Source organism: Camelus dromedarius, chromosome 14, assembly GCF_036321535.1.
Source record: "Camelus dromedarius isolate mCamDro1 chromosome 14, mCamDro1.pat, whole genome shotgun sequence".
Taxonomy (NCBI): domain Eukaryota; kingdom Metazoa; phylum Chordata; class Mammalia; order Artiodactyla; family Camelidae; genus Camelus; species Camelus dromedarius.
In genome coordinates this window covers 52,820,353-52,837,292 of record NC_087449.1, presented here as the reverse complement: position 1 = coordinate 52,837,292, position 16,940 = coordinate 52,820,353, and the positions used below count along the sequence as shown (strand labels likewise).

At 46.7% G+C, this 16,940-nt stretch overlaps 1 protein-coding gene across 1 annotated transcript; it reads left to right on the top strand.

Annotated features, from left to right (window-relative positions):
• The first annotated feature begins 1,694 nt into the window (after nt 1-1,694).
• Nucleotides 1,695-12,989, top strand: LIN28A (lin-28 homolog A). The gene is made up of 4 exons (XM_010993734.3): nt 1,695-1,797; nt 2,269-2,453; nt 11,853-12,037; nt 12,667-12,989. Exons 1-4 carry the CDS (start codon nt 1,767-1,769, stop codon nt 12,881-12,883), a joined length of 618 nt encoding a protein of 205 aa, XP_010992036.1. The 5' UTR covers nt 1,695-1,766; the 3' UTR covers nt 12,884-12,989.
• Nucleotides 12,990-16,940: the final 3,951 nt, after the last annotated feature.

Below are 16,940 nucleotides of genomic sequence, written 5' to 3'. Positions count from 1 at the left end.
TTTTAGGCTGAGTAACAAAGGGTCATAGTTGTCCTTTTTATCACCCAAAGTCCTATCCTCCATCTCTTATTACTCAAGTTTTAATCTCTTGGAGAGCACTCCAAGTAGGAAAGAGAAATAATCTCTCCTCAGCTCCTTGCTCTCCTCATCTTCTACTTCCCTATCCCAACTCATCCCCTTTCTCAAATACGCGCGCGAGAGCGCGCGAGCGCGCACACACACACACACGGGTGTAGGGTAAGAGCCACGAGAGGTTCTGCACACTTGGTGGAGAAGACTGAATTCAGAGTGAGCGGATGCCCCCGAAAGCAGGCTCTGTCCCTTTAAATGGGTTGTAGCAGTGGGGGAGGGGAACTGGCCGGAGCTGGCATTGTCCAGTTTGAACTGAGCACCGGAAGTGAAGGGGCAGGGCCAGGGCCGTGCACTGAGCCCCGGGCCATTGTCCATCTCCGACCAGGGCACTAGCCACCCCCCCTGGCCAACCCCCTTTATCTTCTAGAAGGGGAGGCTACGTCTTCAAATGAGGAGATCCCCTACTCCAGTCCCCCCACCAACCTCGGTATGGGGAAGGGAGCGCACTTTAGGATGGGACTCTGAAAAGAGGAGGTTCTAGGAACCTGAGTGTCAGGGTAGTGGAGTAAATGCCTCCACCCACCTAACCACCTAGTTCCTCTCCCAGCAACGGATAAGAGATGGAAATGGGGGATGAAGGCAGTTGGCGGTAAGAGGAACACACTTCAAGCCTCTTAGGGTTCCTTCTGTTCTCTCAGGGAGCTCCACGTGGGGTCAGTTTTAGACACATATGTGGAAGGAGACAAGGAAGGATTCTGTATGCAAAGTCAATTAGGAGAGCTTTGAGAGATCCAAAAAAACTCAGTCGGAAACTCAGGGAGGTACAGATTCAGTTAGTCAGAGACAGACTTTTGAGAGGCAGCGCCTAGGTCAGGACTGGAGATCAGCCCTGCTGGGTCTCCAGCCTCCCGTCTGCTTCCCCACCCTAGGCTTCCTAGTGTCCTGAACTCCAGGTCTATCTAAGCACAAGGAGGTGGGGGGTGAGAGCGGGTCAGCGCCGAGCTGCCAGGTCAGTTCGGAGGCCTGAAGGGGAAGGGAGGGGGAGGGGCGCTCAAGGGCTGGAGGAGGGGGAGGGCTCATCCATTTCTCCCTTGACAGGTGGTTTGTGTCTCTGATTGGCCAGCTCTGCCAGGCTCACACCTCCCTCCCCCAACTCTCTGGAATGTATAATTATCAGCACGGGGGGTGGGGGTGGTGTGTGAGTGTGTGTGGGAGCAGTCACGTGGCTTTAAAACTACCCCCCCACAGGCCCCCCCACATGTATGCTGCTTTGGGGACCCCCACTGAGTCCTTAAAGTGCAGGATCCCAAATTCCCGGGTACTCAAGACTTCTAGGGCTGACGGCCCCCATCTCCAGATGTGTGTGTGGGGAGGGGGTGTCAAGCCTCAAGGTTCTGAGAAGGGACACCCCAGAGGTGTCAGAGACCGCAGCGGTGGGGGAGGGCCAGAGCTGGAGCCGGAGGGAAAGGGAGGGGAAAGAAGAGGGAGGGGAGGGGAGGGGGGCTGCCCGCGGGGGGTTGGGTCATTGTCTTTTAGAATTTGGGAGCCTTTGAAAAGCCGTGGGCCCTCCCACCGCTATTGTGCTGGGGAAGATGTAGCAGCCTCTTCTTCGAGCCACCCCTTTGCCTTCGGACTTCTCTGGGGCCAGCAGCCGCCGGACCAGGGGCCCGGGGCCGCGGGCTCAACCGACTACCATGGGCTCTGTGTCAAACCAGCAGTTTGCAGGTTCGACCTCGGGACTTACTAGGGACACCTTGGGCTGCAGGGACGCCTAGAAGCCACATAAAAGGGAGGAGGGGAATTGTCCCCCAGACTAGCCGAAGGACCCTAAGTCTGTGCGGCCTCCAGCTTCAGGGGGCCACCTCTGGAGCAAGGAACCCTGGTGTCCCAGAGGCGTGCAAGCCGAGGCTACGGGGGCGGAGGGAGAGAAGAGGAGGGGCCTGTCCGGCCGTCTGTCCCCGGGCAACGTGTTGTGGGAAGATGAGCAAAACTTTCGGGGCACCGCTGGCCTCAGTGTAAGCTTGGGGAGCGCGGGAGGAGGCCGGGACAGGTATTTTCTCGTCGGCTGCTTGGTAGCTGCAGCCTCCTGGGTGTCCACTCACGGGCTAGACACTCGGGTCTCCCTGCCGGGTCTCTGATAGGGTCCTCCAGTTCCGTGGCCCCCCACCCCCAGCTGAGCGCCCTCCCAATCTCCAGGTGGCTGCGCCAAGGCGCCGGAGGAGGCGCCGGAGGACGCGGCCCGGGCAGCCGAGGAGCCGCAGCTGCTGCACGGTGCCGGCATCTGTAAGTGGTTCAACGTGCGCATGGGTTTCGGCTTCCTGTCCATGACCGCCCGTGCCGGGGTCGCACTCGACCCCCCGGTGGATGTATTTGTGCACCAGGTGAGACCGAATCTGGTAACTTTGCCTGGGTAAGGGGATATTGGCGGGCGCATCCAAGGGTGGGCGAAAGGATTCGGCTGTTGCATTGAGGAATATCAAGGGCCCTCATTGTGCGTTCCCATGTTTGCCGTGGCACCCCAGTTCCAAATCCCCGTTAACTTCAACAGAACAAGAGTTGGGGGCAGAGCCGATTATCAGCACCCCCATCGCCTTCCAGGAACCCGCTGGCTTACCACGTGTCTGTTACCTCTTTCCCCTGGGCAGGGGGCAGGGAGGTGACCCCATGTGGCAGAACTAAGGTTGTATTGTGCTTGCCGGTGGGGGGAGGGCGAGGAGGCCGGCCAGGGAAGCACATGCCCGGCCGGAACACAGCCCTGACCATCCGCGCCTTTCACTAACCAGTGAATTGAGCTTCTCGCCTGGAGAGAGGGAGGGAAACCACTCTGGGATCCAACGGGGTAAAGCTGAGAAGTTAGCAGGGTCTCTTCACCCAGGTGGTCACCCAAAACTCAACCTCTGAGGCCTGGGTGAATTTGGCAGATCCTTAAAAGAATTTGGGGGCTTGAAAACTCCCCAAGAGGACACCTCTCAGGCACACAGTTGACCAGCTGGGCTTTAGTTGTCCATTTCCTATCAGGAAAGAAAACTCAAGGAGTCCAGGCCTTAGATTTCTGGGCCAGGCTGGGAGGGAGTTAGGTCGCAACCCCAAGTTCTCAGTTAAAGCAAGGCAGCACAGTGGGGGTGAAATTCAGTGTCGCAGGGCAGGGGGTGGAGGGAGGCTAGCTCCTGGACCTGTTCTCCTCAGCTTGGCATTTATGGCCCCAGACAGCCATTGACTGCTGTCCTAACAGTCCCAGCCTCAAACAAGGAACCAGAGACTTCAGGTTTCCCTCCTCCTCCCTGGCCACACTTTCCTGAATATCTTATAAGCGTTTCTGGGGTCCTGGAACACCAGCCACACAAAACAACCATGTAAAGGAAGTTGTGGCATGTGTTCCCTCCACCTTTAGAGGTTTGGAGTAGGACCTAAGAAGAAATTGCTAATCCCAGACCCAGTAGGCTGACACCCAGGCCGGGCATGGAGGGGTTACTTCGGGGAGGTTGGCTTTAGGAGCTGTGGGGGAGGGGAAAGGAGGATGTGGGGATTAAGGGTTGGAGCCTGAGGGATGGTATTCTGGAGGGGGAGGGGTGGAGAAGGGAGATGCTGGGTGGACTGGTTGGAGGCAGCAAGGAAGTCTCTGAGCATGGCCCTCAGTGAGGACACAGAATAGGGGGAACAAGAGAGATAGAGGATGCAGGGAGATAGGGATCCACCAGTTAGTGTTGGGGTCACTGGGCTACCAGTACATCTGCCAGAAAGGTCTGCAGCAGGATGCTTGGCTACCACCTTGCTTCGCCCAATCCCCTCCTTTACCTCCTTCCCATCAGACAACTAAATCTGGCTGGTGGCTTTCACCCCCTCTCTGTCTCATTTACATATGTGAATGATAACCCACAGGAAGTAATTGTGGCAGAAAGAAGGGAATTGGCCTCTTTAGATCTATTAAATCACTTTATTACAGGAACCAGCTTTGAATGGCCCTCCTCAGCAGGGTGGTCAGCTCCCCTACTCTCCCATTTATCTGATCACAAAGAGATTAAAATCTCTCCTGGCCTGGAGACAGCTTCCCCAACTTTGGAAGGTTTGGAATAAGTCAGACCCAACATTTTCTTGCCTTCCTTCCAAAGGTTGCTAAATAGGAAAGGCAGAGGGGAATGTAGTCCCTCTGGGGTTCTTTGGTGATATCCAACTCCCAAGGAAGGGTTTCCTGAGCAAATGAATCTGTGCCTCAGCCCACCTACTATTAGGATCTAAAGCAGCTGGGAAATACTGGATGGCATAAAGGAAAGGAGGATCTTCAGGTCTGGGGAGTGGAGCCCACACTACACTGTTCCAGATGGGTTAGCTAGGAGATAATCTGGACTTCGGGGTCTTGGAATGTCCAGGGACATTCCACAGTTGAATAAGTTATCAGGAGAAAGTTGAGCTGGGATAAGGAATCAAGAGTTTGTCTCCCTAACACCCCCACCAACAGTCACAGAGGACAATGGTGGAAATTCTCTGAGCCTTACCTGGCAGCTCTGTCTTTAGACAGCGTGCTGCTGGGACTTAGGTTGATCCTCAACCCCTATTGCAGCAATTAGACTAGTGATTCCAGCTCTTGCACTCGAGAAATTTGAAATATCTCCCTGGGGATCTAATGTAGAAGAATTAAGTAGATGTAGGACAACCCTTAAAAATTGTCCTGGGGGAGGAGAGTGTGCCCAAAGTTGGCGAGAGAGTAAGACATTTCTCTTTAACAAGAAAACCTCCCCTTTGGCTGCTGCTGGTGAGCACCTTGGAGTTGCTGTGTTGGTGGTGAGAAGGATAATTGTCCTAAGACAATATCTGCCAGGGGAGGGGATCAGGGATCCCCTTTCCTAAGGAAAGAAGAAAGAGGGAGAAAGCAATTAAACATTTTCTTCCCTTCCAAGGTTGTGGCTATTTGGTTCCCAACACACTGTTCACTACTCTTATGCTCCATGTCAAACACTCAGTGTCCCACCCCAGCAATGGATAAATGGGAAAGAAAACCCATCCTTAGCCTTAAAGAAATGAGTAAATAAAACCCATAAAGCAAAGAGACTATAACAACCCTTTCACTCAACCACAGGTCTTAAGCTAGAACTCTCTCCTTGTCCCTGAATTTGGAGGAATTTAAGAATCATAATAATGGCAGGTGGCCAGCTCTTAAACCAAGGTTCCTTAACCTCAGCATTATTGACATTTTGAGCTGGGTAATTTCTCATTATGGGCATCTCTCAGTTGTGACATCCTAAAACATCTCCAGACATTGCCAAATGCCTTTGGGGAGGCAAAATCACCCCTAGTTAAGAAACACCAAAAGCTGGAGCAAGAAAGAGCTAACTATCCTGTTTTCCTGAGATTCACCAAGAATTCTGAATTCTCCATGGCCATTTTATGAGTTTTGACTTATCTCATGTTTCCTGTGGCTCAACTCCCAACCCCCCAAGATTTGTAGAATTTTAAAATGAGGAAATGAGTCCCTGCTTTCTCCCACAGCTCCTTAGAACCTAGATCTGTTTAAAATGGCTTTCTGGCTAAAATGCTGTCATAGAAGGTTTGGAGGTGAAAGAAGGGCCCAAATTTGACCAAGGGACCAAGCTGGAGTTAGGAGAAGAAACTTCCATTATTGAGAAACTGCTGAAGCCACGTGGCCTGCTTTTTCTAAGAAGGATGAGTGGGGGTGGTGAGAGCAAACTCAGGCCAGTCTAGATTAGGACTCGGGTTTGGGGGCAGGGAGAATGTAAAGGGATCTTTCCCACCTGGTTTATAACCTTATCAGTGCCTCTGATTGCCAGCCTTAGGTTTAGTTATTGATGTCCTCGTCTCATCCCCTCCCCTAAATAACCTATAAGTTCTTTGAAGAGAGTGACCAGCAGTCTGGTTAGTTTTCTAGTACACACTTGGTGGGCTGAATAAATGAATATGGAGAACTAAGGGGCCCCTGAGGAATCTGGAGTACACTAACAGTTGGGGGTCCTTGTCAGCAGAAGTCTTCCTCCAGACAAAACGACTGGAGATAAAGAGGAAATGTTAACTGATAGTTGCTCTCTTTCTGGACTAGTGTCTGAATAGGGCCTGGTGCTCAGTAGAAACACCACGGAAGTTTGTAGAGTGAATGTCAGTGGATCACAGTTGTGCTGCAGATAGGATATTGAAGCCACAGGTTTGGCAGTCATTCATCAGTTATTTCATTTCTATCTTAAGGAAAGTTTGTTTTTTTTTTATGAGTGAGTTCTTTTAGGAAGTTGGTAGAGAAGCTGAGTTAGTTTGAGCATTATGGCCTCTTCTTGGGTCCTTCCCTTTCTGAAGAGACATGCTTTCTAGATAATGTCTCAAGTAAAGGCTGTGCCACCATCCTGAGCAAAGCTTCTACTCTGAGAAACTTTGGTGACACTACTGCTTGCCATATAAGTGGTTTTCAGTGACTTTCCCCAGGGCAATGTTTCTGGAACCTTCCTAGTCAAACTGTCGTACTCCTCAGCCTATTGGAATTCAGTGCTGTTGTTTTTTTTTTTTTTTGAAAAACAGCCCTAGGCAAATCACCCCTCCCTTCTTCCTGCAGGCATGAGTAGCAATTACTATCAGTGTTAAATCTGGGAGGTCAAAGGAGGTGGGGAAAAAGGACAAAACTTTCTAGAATAGAACGTAATTAGTTAGTACAGATGAATTTTAAATTATCTCAGATTGGAGTTACTTAATTCAAACCGGAAAGGAGAGTAAATGGCTTTTGTCAACAGAGCAGAAAAATTGGGTTTCTGGCTTAAAACTCCAGGGTCCTTTCTTCACTCTTTGGGTGGGTGGGGTGAGGAGTGAACACCCCAACTTTATAGGGACCTACCCTGAGGTGGCTCATCATTAGAGTTCAGCCGCCTTGCAACTCCATCTTCCTAAGGACAGAGAAGAGCTGTGAAGACCAGCGAATACTTGTGCTCACAGTTGAGAACCAGGCAGCTCCTTCCTCTCCTGCTCCTGGCTTCCTCTGGCTGCCTTTGTGCTGACAGGCTGATGAGCAGCACCATCTGGTGGAGAACTCCAGGCAGGAGCTGGTGGTCCTGACTGTGTCTTAGCAAAGGTGATGGGGGAGTTGTCTGCTGGTAGCCTTTGGTTCTAGACAGATCTCTTTCCCCACCCTTCCTGACACACACTATAAAAATAAACTGTTTCTGGCAGAACCGGTTGGTTTCCTAGCCCTTACCAAACCCCACCTTCAGGTATAAAGCTTAGGTTGGACTGTGAGGACATCTTGGGACTAAGTCATTAAAATTACTTTCATCTATTCATCAGCTGCATTTTACTTTTTAAATGTAGCTATTCAAAAGTTGTAAAATGTCTATGCGTCTGTGCATCTTGCGTCTTACTGCATAGTGTTGGACATAGTCAGGCTAGTTGAAATCAGCCTGGTGCTCTCACACTATGAATTTGGGCAAGGGCTTAACCACTCTGCCTCCATGACCTCAGCTGTAACACAGGAGTCACAATAAGGCCTACTTCACAGGCTCGGTGTGAGGTGTTACAACATGTATAGTGCTTAAAACACTGCTTCTTAGCCTATAGTAAGCATTAATAAATATTAGCAGTTTTGAATACACTTAGATTAGTCTACAAATGTTTGTGCACTGCTAGGCACCTAGAACTGGGGGTGTAGACATGCACTAGGTAGTCCCGAGCTGGAATGGCCCTGGCTATTAAAAGACAAAAACCCAGGCTTCAATCCTTGTGAACAAAGGGAGTGCCCTGAAATCCTGACTATCACTTATTGTCAGAAGGAGCAATGTGACTAAATATGGGCAATGTTAGATCTAGATGGTTAAGATTAAGTCTGATCCCTTGCTCTTACAAATGATTCTATAACCAGAACTTATCCAAATTTCATAGAACAAGTTGAGGGGAACTCAGGATTTTGTGGGCTTTTTACTGAACATTCCCTGAGTCACCCTTAAGGTCTTTTCCATCTCTAAACTTATATAAGCCGAAGTTGATGCTGGGATGGGGTACTTGATGTGGGGGAAGATTAGATTAGGCAGTGGTGAGGTCTTAGGAAAGCAGAAGACCCGAGTCCTTCCCTGCCTCCCTGCCAACAAAAAAAAGGGTAAAGAAATGCCTCCTGTAACTGTATTCCGCTACCTTCCCTTCTTGCCCCCTACAGGCTGCCCACCTTCCTACTTCCTATCTTGAACAAATGGGGGAAGGAAGTTCAGAGGCCTGCCTCCCTCTCACCTTTAATATAATTTATCTGAATAAGTAACCCTATTTCAGGTCCCTGAGTAAAAGATTTGACTGAAGGCAACAGAAGGGAGGGTGAATCCTGTTTAGTTCTATCCCTGGAAGGGTGGGAGTGCAGGTCAGAAGGAAAGATGGCTGCTGGTGGTGACTGGCAGAACTGCAAGCTTGACTAGGGAAGAAAGGTGTCTGTATCCATGTCTCTTACCGTGACCATAACCCCAACGTGGAGAGGAAGGAAGGAACTGATGAATGTGGTGAGTGTAGGGTGGGGGGAGTCGGGGGGGATCTGCAGCCTCTGGAACTCTAGGAATCTGACCACCAGAACCAACCAGTGTCAACTCTTTGTTTCCCAGGGCTGGGCTCTATTGGGGGAGCTCAAGCCTTGCCCCTCCCCCTTAGGTCTTTTCTTTTTTGGAGGGGATGGAGGGGGGCGGGGTTTGGGCCCTGCTTTGTGTGTGGTTGGGGGTGGGGTGGGGGTGGTAGCAAGAATTTCAGGCTCCTTTCTGATGCATGCCCTGTGAGGCAGGCTCAGTGGGACTGCACGCTGATTACCTATCTGATAAGAGAGGAATTCAAAGTATGTGTTTTAGAAAGGGGCGGGGTAGGGGGGCTGGGAGCCACCCTTGGAGACCACCAGTCTAAATCTTGACTGGTCATGGTGAGGTGCCTGCAGGGTGTTTTGTTTTGTTTTGCTTTGTTTTCTTTTACTCTTTGAAAATCTTGAGCAGATCTCCAATTCTCCAGTGATCCAGTGAGTGGGTGAGCGGAGAGAACTAGTCAATTACATATGTCCCCATTTATATTATCCTCTTGTTCTTACAGTAAGCCTGGGAGGTGTAGATGGAGGAAAGTGTTGTCCTCGGTAAACTGGAGATCAAAGGGGATATTTTTCTGAGTTTCCACTGCTAGTTAAGTGATAAACACTAGAGTTAAAATTCCAAGTCTCTTGACACTTTTTTCTCACTGTTACCCCACCCTCATCCAGTCTGAAGAGGTTGATGGTAATTGCCACTCAGGATTTATGTGTGGCAGGCTATGTGTTAACTACTTTTCATGCATAAAACCTCACAGCACCACCATAAAATCAGTATTTACTCCATTTTGTAGGTTAGCACATATAGCAGGGAGAGGCTGTCAGACTCCAAATTCTTGCTCTTAATCACTTATCTGCCTTCTAAATCAGAGGGAGAACTGGGAGTGTTCCAGCCTAAGAGCCCACCAGGTAAATGAGAGAAGCTGGGTTTGCCTGGGTCAAGAATGCTCTTGGTCTGGCTCCTCCAGCACCTCCTGACTCACTGGCTTGTTCCGGCTCAATAAGACAAGTCAGATTTAACATCAAATTCAGGGTGGTTATTATGCAACCATGAGGGGGAATGAGCCTTTCAGCTTTCTGCAATGTTTTTATTTTCTGCTTTAATTCTCTACCCCTTCCCCAACATCAAGATTGGTAGGGAAAGTCACCACATCCCTTGTTGTTCCTGTGGGAGTAAGAGAGGAAAGGATCCCTAACCTTCAGGATATTTCATTGATGGAATTGGTGGACAAAAGCTACAGATGATAATACATGAAATATTTGCTGAGCATATATTCTTGATGTTTTCTTGCCCACATATTCTTCATTAAAACCTCAGGTAGACGGCTACTGTTAAACCATTCTCTGAAGGATCTAAGGCCCAGAGGTGGGTGAGTGACCAAGGTCACACCTGAAGCCAAAAATTGGTAGAACCAGCGTTTTGTTAACCAGGATGTATCTGACACCTGAGCCTTTGCTCTTAACCGGTTACCTCGATGGAAGTTTTGTCTTAAGTAATATCATCTAAATTAAAACAAAGATGTAGAGGACTGAGGAATTGGGGAACCCATCTGGTTAAAGAGCATGTTTCACCTAAGTCCCAGTTTGAAATATCCACCGCCTCCACCCCTTCAACCCCCAATAGCATAAATTGCCTCGAGCCAGGACTAGATGCACCTTGATCCCTCCTGCTTCTGAATGTCATTTTCTATGATGACCACACCTTGCTGACATATTTGACACACTCTGGATGTTTTGGAAGTCATCTATAATGAAGTCTGTTCTGGGCAGGGTCTGGGAGAGGCCCTCACTCCACTAATGTGTTGATGCAGTTAGTAGCAGCGTGAAATGGGCTACGAACTGTTAAGTCGGAACCCTGGGTTCTTCTGAACCTGGTTTTACCACTCAACTAGCTCTGTGAATAACTTTTTTTTTTTTAATTTTGGTTTAAACCTGCAGTGTTTTAGTGAGATCAAGCCACACATTATTCGAAATCTTTTCCTTTAACAATATTTGGTCATCTTCCCAAGTTAAATAATTAAAATTTACCTCCTTGTTCATTAATTCATCCAAAATCTGCTAGGCATGATTTAGGTATCAACACAGCAGTGAGCAAAAACAGGGACCTGACATTCTTTTTAACGGCTGCATGGTATTTTTGTCTTCCCGTGTTTTTTGAACCAGTAAGATATTGAACATGTGTCATGCTAAGTCCTCCTGTAAATTATTTACTTATATTCTGTTCTGTGATTCTTTTTTCTTACTAATTTAAAGTAGCTTTTTGTAGTTTTGTCAGCTTAATTATGTCTTAAAATTAAAAACTGTCTCAGTTTTTTCCTCTTAATATTTAGATATAGCTCTGAAATTTATTTTGCGTACATATGATATAAAATGTAGGATTCTGGTTTCATTTCCAAGTGAATAACTGGTTTTATCAATAGTATTTATGAAGTTGTTTTCCTCACCTGTTGACTTCTCTGCTTATTCTTGAATCTCCCGGTAGACTTTCATTCTAATCTACTGATCTGTCTGCTTCGGTCAGTGTCTTTTTCCTTCAACTTTCAGCAACATTATTTTGATATAATTTCAAGCCTGGGAAAGGGTTGCAAGAATAGTACAAAAACTCCCATATAACCTTTACCCAAATTCATCAGTTCTTAACATTTTGTCCCATTTGCTTTACTATTTTTCTTTGTACAGATAAACTTAGACATCAAGCACCTTTATCTCTAAATATTTCAGCATGTGTTTTCTGAAACAGGGCCATTCTCTTATCTAATCTCAGTACAAAGATCAAAATCAGGGAATTTAACATTGACACATTTATCTACATTTCATATGCAAATTTTATCAGTTGTCCTAGTGTTCTTTTCCTGTTTCAGAATCCAGTCCTGAATCATGCTCTTTTTTTAATTGTTCAGTTTCTTTACTTCTTTGGGGTTTGTCTTTCATGACTGACTTTTTTTAAGTGTATAGGCCTGTTACTTTATATTTTACAATTTTACATTTGTTGATTTCATACAAATGCTATGTTTAAGAATTTCCCTTCTGTTCTACTTAGAACTTTAAATGAGACCAGCTACAAAAAATGTTATGGCATCTGTTTAGAGATTGTTCTTAATTGTGGTGACTCTTTGAGTCACAGTGTCTTTACTGATGAAATGGAAGTGTTATATACTTGTTCTTTCAACCTTAGAGGAGTATGTGTATGCAGTTTTTTGTTTTGGGTGTAATAATGGAGACTATCATTAAAATGTACCATGTTTCCCTCCTCCAGAGTAAGCTTCACATGGAGGGCTTCCGGAGCCTGAAGGAGGGTGAGGCTGTGGAGTTCACCTTTAAGAAGTCTGCCAAGGGCCTGGAATCTATCCGAGTCACCGGTCCTGGTGGGGTGTTCTGTATTGGGAGTGAGAGGCGGCCCAAAGGGAAGAACATGCAGAAGCGCAGATCAAAGGGAGACAGGTATGGACTGGAAGGTGGCTTCAGTGGGTCTGTAGGGACATGCTGAGGATAAGGAGAGCTCTCCCAATCTTGCCCCTTTCTTGGACCAGACTGCCAAAGATAAAATAAAGCCTGGTCCCTGGGCAACATCTAGATGGTTGGGGAACCTGCTGTAGATGTGGGCAGTGAAGAGGGGGCAGTATGTGAGGAGGGTACTTCATGACCTGGCTCTTTTACTTGACAAGTAATTTTGTTGTTCTGTGAGTTCTAACCTCAATTGCTAAATGGGAATCGTGACACTAATCTCACATGATTATTTTAGAACTAAAGGAGACCATAGATGTGTAAGTGGTGGGGACAGGGTGGTGTATCTATACACGTTTCTTCTTCACCAAGTCTCCAAATGGTTGATTGGTTTGATCTTAGAATGTTCTAGTTGATGTGAATCTGAAGATCTCATCTGGACAATACTAGATTTGGAAAGGACTTAGGTATCTAGTCATATTCCTCCTTTTGTAAGTGGGAAAACGGTCTCCAGGAAGGGAAGGGGGTATAGTAACAACCTGGACCAGAACCCAGGTGTCCTCACTCAGAAGAAGGCCTCTGGCTTCTTCTCACTCTCTCAACTTTACCATCTTGCTTGGTACTAGGTGCTACAACTGTGGAGGTCTAGACCATCATGCCAAGGAATGCAAACTGCCACCCCAGCCCAAGAAGTGCCACTTCTGCCAGAGTATCAACCATATGGTGGCCTCGTGTCCATTGAAGGCCCAGCAAGCTCCCAGCTCACAGGGAAAGCCAGCCTACTTTCGGGAGGAGGAAGAAGAGATCCATAGCTCTGCCATGCTGCCAGAGGCCCAGAATTGAGCCACAGTGGGTGGGGGCTATCCTTTTGAGGTCAGGAAGTTTTGAGGAGCAGGCATCAATCGGCAGAGTGGAGAAAGTGGGGGCAGGGTGGGTAGGGGGCAGCTAACACTGCCATGTATCTCAGGCCGGGGTCCACAGCATCACCCCCTCTTCCCTCTTGGTGGGGGGAAGGGGTGAGGCAAAGGAACTCCAATTATGCTCTATCCAAATGCATGTGAGGGCTTTAGGGGTAACCCCTCCCTGCATGATAGTTATCTGAGTCTCCACCCCAAGAATCTCCAGCTTTTGAAAGCAGCCTGGATATAGGGAAGTTGTTTCACTCTTAAAGAAGGATATGGAATAATATTTCCCATGCCAGAGTGAAAAGATTCAGCATGAGACAAGATTGATGGACCCACCCCACAAGCCACTACATTCTGTGGGAGGGAATATCTCAGGGGTAAGGCAGGGTTTTCCACATTTTGTCTCTTCATAACCCACTCTTCGGATGGCGTGCTGAGAACTGTCCCAAGCAGTGGGTTGTGATGATAGGCAAAAGGGGTGGTTGAGGTAACAGCTGCAGACCTGCTGCTTCAAAGCTCACTCCCACCCCATTCTGGGCCAATACAATTTTATTTATTTGCTCCCTTGGATGACTATACCTTGGGTCCCACTTTCTCCAGGATGCCAACTGCACTAGTTGTGTGCGAATGACGTATCTTGTGCATTTTAACTTTTTTTCGTAATATAAATATTCTGGTTTTGTATTTTTGTGTATTTTAATCTAAGGCCCTCATTCCTGCACTGTGTTCTCAGGTACGTGAGCAATCTCAGGGATAAGTTGGCAGCAGCTCCGGGTCTGCACAGCAGGATATTTTTTGTTGCTGTATCACCAGAGAGAACAACTATATGGAGTGTATAGCCTATTGAACTACCTCATTTTGCCAATTAGAGCTGGCTTTTCTGCCATAGTGTCCTCTTGAAACCCCTCCATCTTCAATGTTTCATGGGAGACTAAGTTTTAACTGGGTTGCCTCATGATTTGGTCTCCTTGTACTGAAAGATTGGAAATTGGTCTGAACAGGAAAACGTGATGCACAGAGGTTAGGAGAGGCTAGGCCAGGTAAAAGGTGCAGAGAGGGGAAGCCAAGATTAGGCAAAGGTCATCTGTATATGTGATAAAAGATTCCTGTTCCAGACCTCTAATCCCACGGCATGTTACTCAATTTACATACCAGATCCATCCTTCACTGGATTGGGCTAGGCCTACCATGCACAACAGGGTGTATGTGTGTGTTTTGGGGGAAAAAAATGTGAGTTGGTAAGGATAGGTTTTAAGAACGGTACCTCTGTACCCATCTTGAGCTGCCCAGGGATGGATATATGAAGCAAAGACAAAATCCTTAACCTTTAACAATTTTGGGCTTTTCCTCTTTGGCTTCCACAGAGACCATCAGTGATGGCTTCTTTGTGATTCCCAGAGCCAGTGTTCTGCCCTGCTGCAGCGATGATTAGTGTCATGGTAACTAAAGGAGAAAAGGGGGTTTCGTTTACATGCTGTGAGATCACTGCAAACCTACCTCACTGTGTTGTAACGGGGCAAATGCAATAGAACGCATTGGGTGATGTGTGTCTGATCCTGGGTTCTTGTCTCCCCCAATTGCTGCCCCCTCCTAGTTATTGTATTTGTCTGGGCTTTGTAGGACTTCACAAGTAGCTGATTTGGTGATTGCTAGGTGGCCTAGTTTGTGTAAATATAATATGTGGTCTTCTCCATGTTCTTTGGGGTTTTATTGTTTACAAACTTCTTTTTATATTGAGAAAAATAGCCAAAGCATCTTTGACAAAAGGTTCTGCACCAGGCAAAAAGATCTGAAACATAAGCTTGGGGGTCCCTCTTCTTGAAGTAGGGGTCTTGAAGCACACTTTCTTTTGTGTTCCCCTTCCTCTATTTCCTCTTTTGAACAAGATCTCCTGTCCTAAAAACTAGATTCCTACCCCTTCCTCTATTTCCCCCTTCACCACATCCCCCAGAAAATTGCCCATATGCCTATACATTTAATTTGTGGGGTGTCTGCAATTCTTGAATGATCTGTGCAAAAATCCTGAAGAAGCTAAAAACTGTCCATCCCTTGTTCCCAATCTTCTGAGTCAAGACCGTTCCTTGATGTGATTCATGCCAAACAAACATACTGCTGTCTTTAGAATGGATTAAACCTACTTTAATCTCTAATCCTAGGGTAGAGAGAAGCAGTGAGGGGGCTTTCCATGTAGAAAGTGGGGTCGGGAGACCAAGAAAGGGAAGATGAATGTATATCCAAGTCACTCAGGAACTTTTATGCAGGTGCAAGAAACTTATGTCAAAGTGGCCACAAGATTGTTTAATAGGAGACGGACGAATGTAACTCCATGTTTACTGCTAGAAACCAAAGCTTTGTGTGAAATCTTAAATTTATGGGGAGGGAGGGAGGGTAGGAAAGCATATACCTGTCTGTTCTTTCCCTCGCCCATTCCCCTCATTCCTGAACTGTGGGAGACTAAGCCCCCTGGGCTTTGGCGACCCCATCTGGGGAGTGTTTATTTGATGGTTGATTTTGCTGTGCCAGGTACTTCCTTTCCCATTTGCTATCATTTTGTAACACATATGCTGACCCTTTTCCCCTTCCCTTCTCTTTCCCTGGGAAAATACAATGAATAAAGACATATTGGTACTGAAACTGTCATCTCCTTGTTTGATATTTAGGGTGCTCTCCTCCCCCCATTATTCCCACCTTCTTGGATTGGGACTCAGAAGTTACAGAAGAACCATTAAGTTTCCTATTCAGCCATTTTGTCAGGAGTGAATTTTGAAAGTTTAGTTCTTTTAGTACCTCATTACAGTGGATTTTTGTTTCTAGTTAAGGCCTCTTGTCCTTTCCTTGGAAGCTGCCACATTCAAGAGGGGATTAAAGGCTTGGCATGCATAAGAATGGGGTTGCCTGTGCCACTGGCTGGGATGAAAGGATGGGGCCATAGTTTGGGGCATGAGACCCTAATAATACTTTGTCCCCTGCTCTTCAAAGCTCTTTACAAATCTTAATTAATTAACCCCGTGCAGCAACCCAGGGAAGGAAATACGTGGAACTGGGGAAATTGAGGCCAGTGGAGGTACACTGACTAGCTATAAACACATGTTAACATTTTGTTTGAACCCAAGTTTGCTAGCCTTCTAATGAACATTCATTGTATTTTTAAACACCTAGCTCCCCCTAAGGGAAGGAGGGTTTAAAAAAGACTTAATTGGAGGCATACCAATTGTTACACAAGGGGCAACGAAACATTAACAGAACAAGGCCAAGTTTCATACATCATTCCAAGGACTTCATACTAAAAGTCAAAGCTGACCAAGGAAGCTGCTAAAAGTAGCAAACTAATACTGGGCTTCAGTAAATGGTTTTCCTGCAAAATTGAAGTTATCAGCTAGGCAGAAACTTACCCAGATGCAAAGCAGAAAGGATGGAAAAGCTTAAGGCTATTCGTGGGTGGGTTACTCACCTCCAGAGGGCTTTCTCTGACGGTTTACTCTGTTAAAAGTAGCCCTTTCATCAGAAAGTGGAAAACCCAATGAATTGCGGGTCACCACAGCAGTATCTCTTCTTTGCCTTGTTTCCTTGATGAGGCTGCAACCCAAAGTAAGAAACTACAAGAAGGTTCTTTGAAAATGGCAATTATATTTCTTAATGTTGAGAAAACTAAACTCCCAATTTCTTTTGTGACTCAAATTCCTACAACCCTTTTCCTTAAAGGTCTGGTACAGAACGAATGCCTCTGATTTTTCTGTCAGGTCTTCCTGATATTTTAGAAGTCATTCTTAGAGTTCTTTCTGGCCTTAACCCTTTTGAGTTCTTTGGGTATGTCCTGAGAATGCAAATCCTAAAATCTTGAGTGCTTTAAATCAACACAAAATACTGATATTAAATGCCTCTGTGAGACTGACTAGGGCTAAGAAATTCGCTAACGATTAAATCCTCTAAATAAAACAAAACAGTATAAAACCAGAATTTTTAAGACTTGCTCCAGAGTGCTAAAGCCAGTTCTT

Coding starts and splice junctions, on each gene's coding strand:
- LIN28A (XM_010993734.3), top strand. CDS start 1,767: ATGGGCTCTGTGTCAAACCAGCAGTTTGCAG. Junction 1,798..2,268: donor GTCAAACCAGCAGTTTGCAG/GTTCGACCTCGG, acceptor CCCAATCTCCAG/GTGGCTGCGCCAAGGCGCCG. Junction 12,038..12,666: donor CGCAGATCAAAGGGAGACAG/GTATGGACTGGA, acceptor GCTTGGTACTAG/GTGCTACAACTGTGGAGGTC.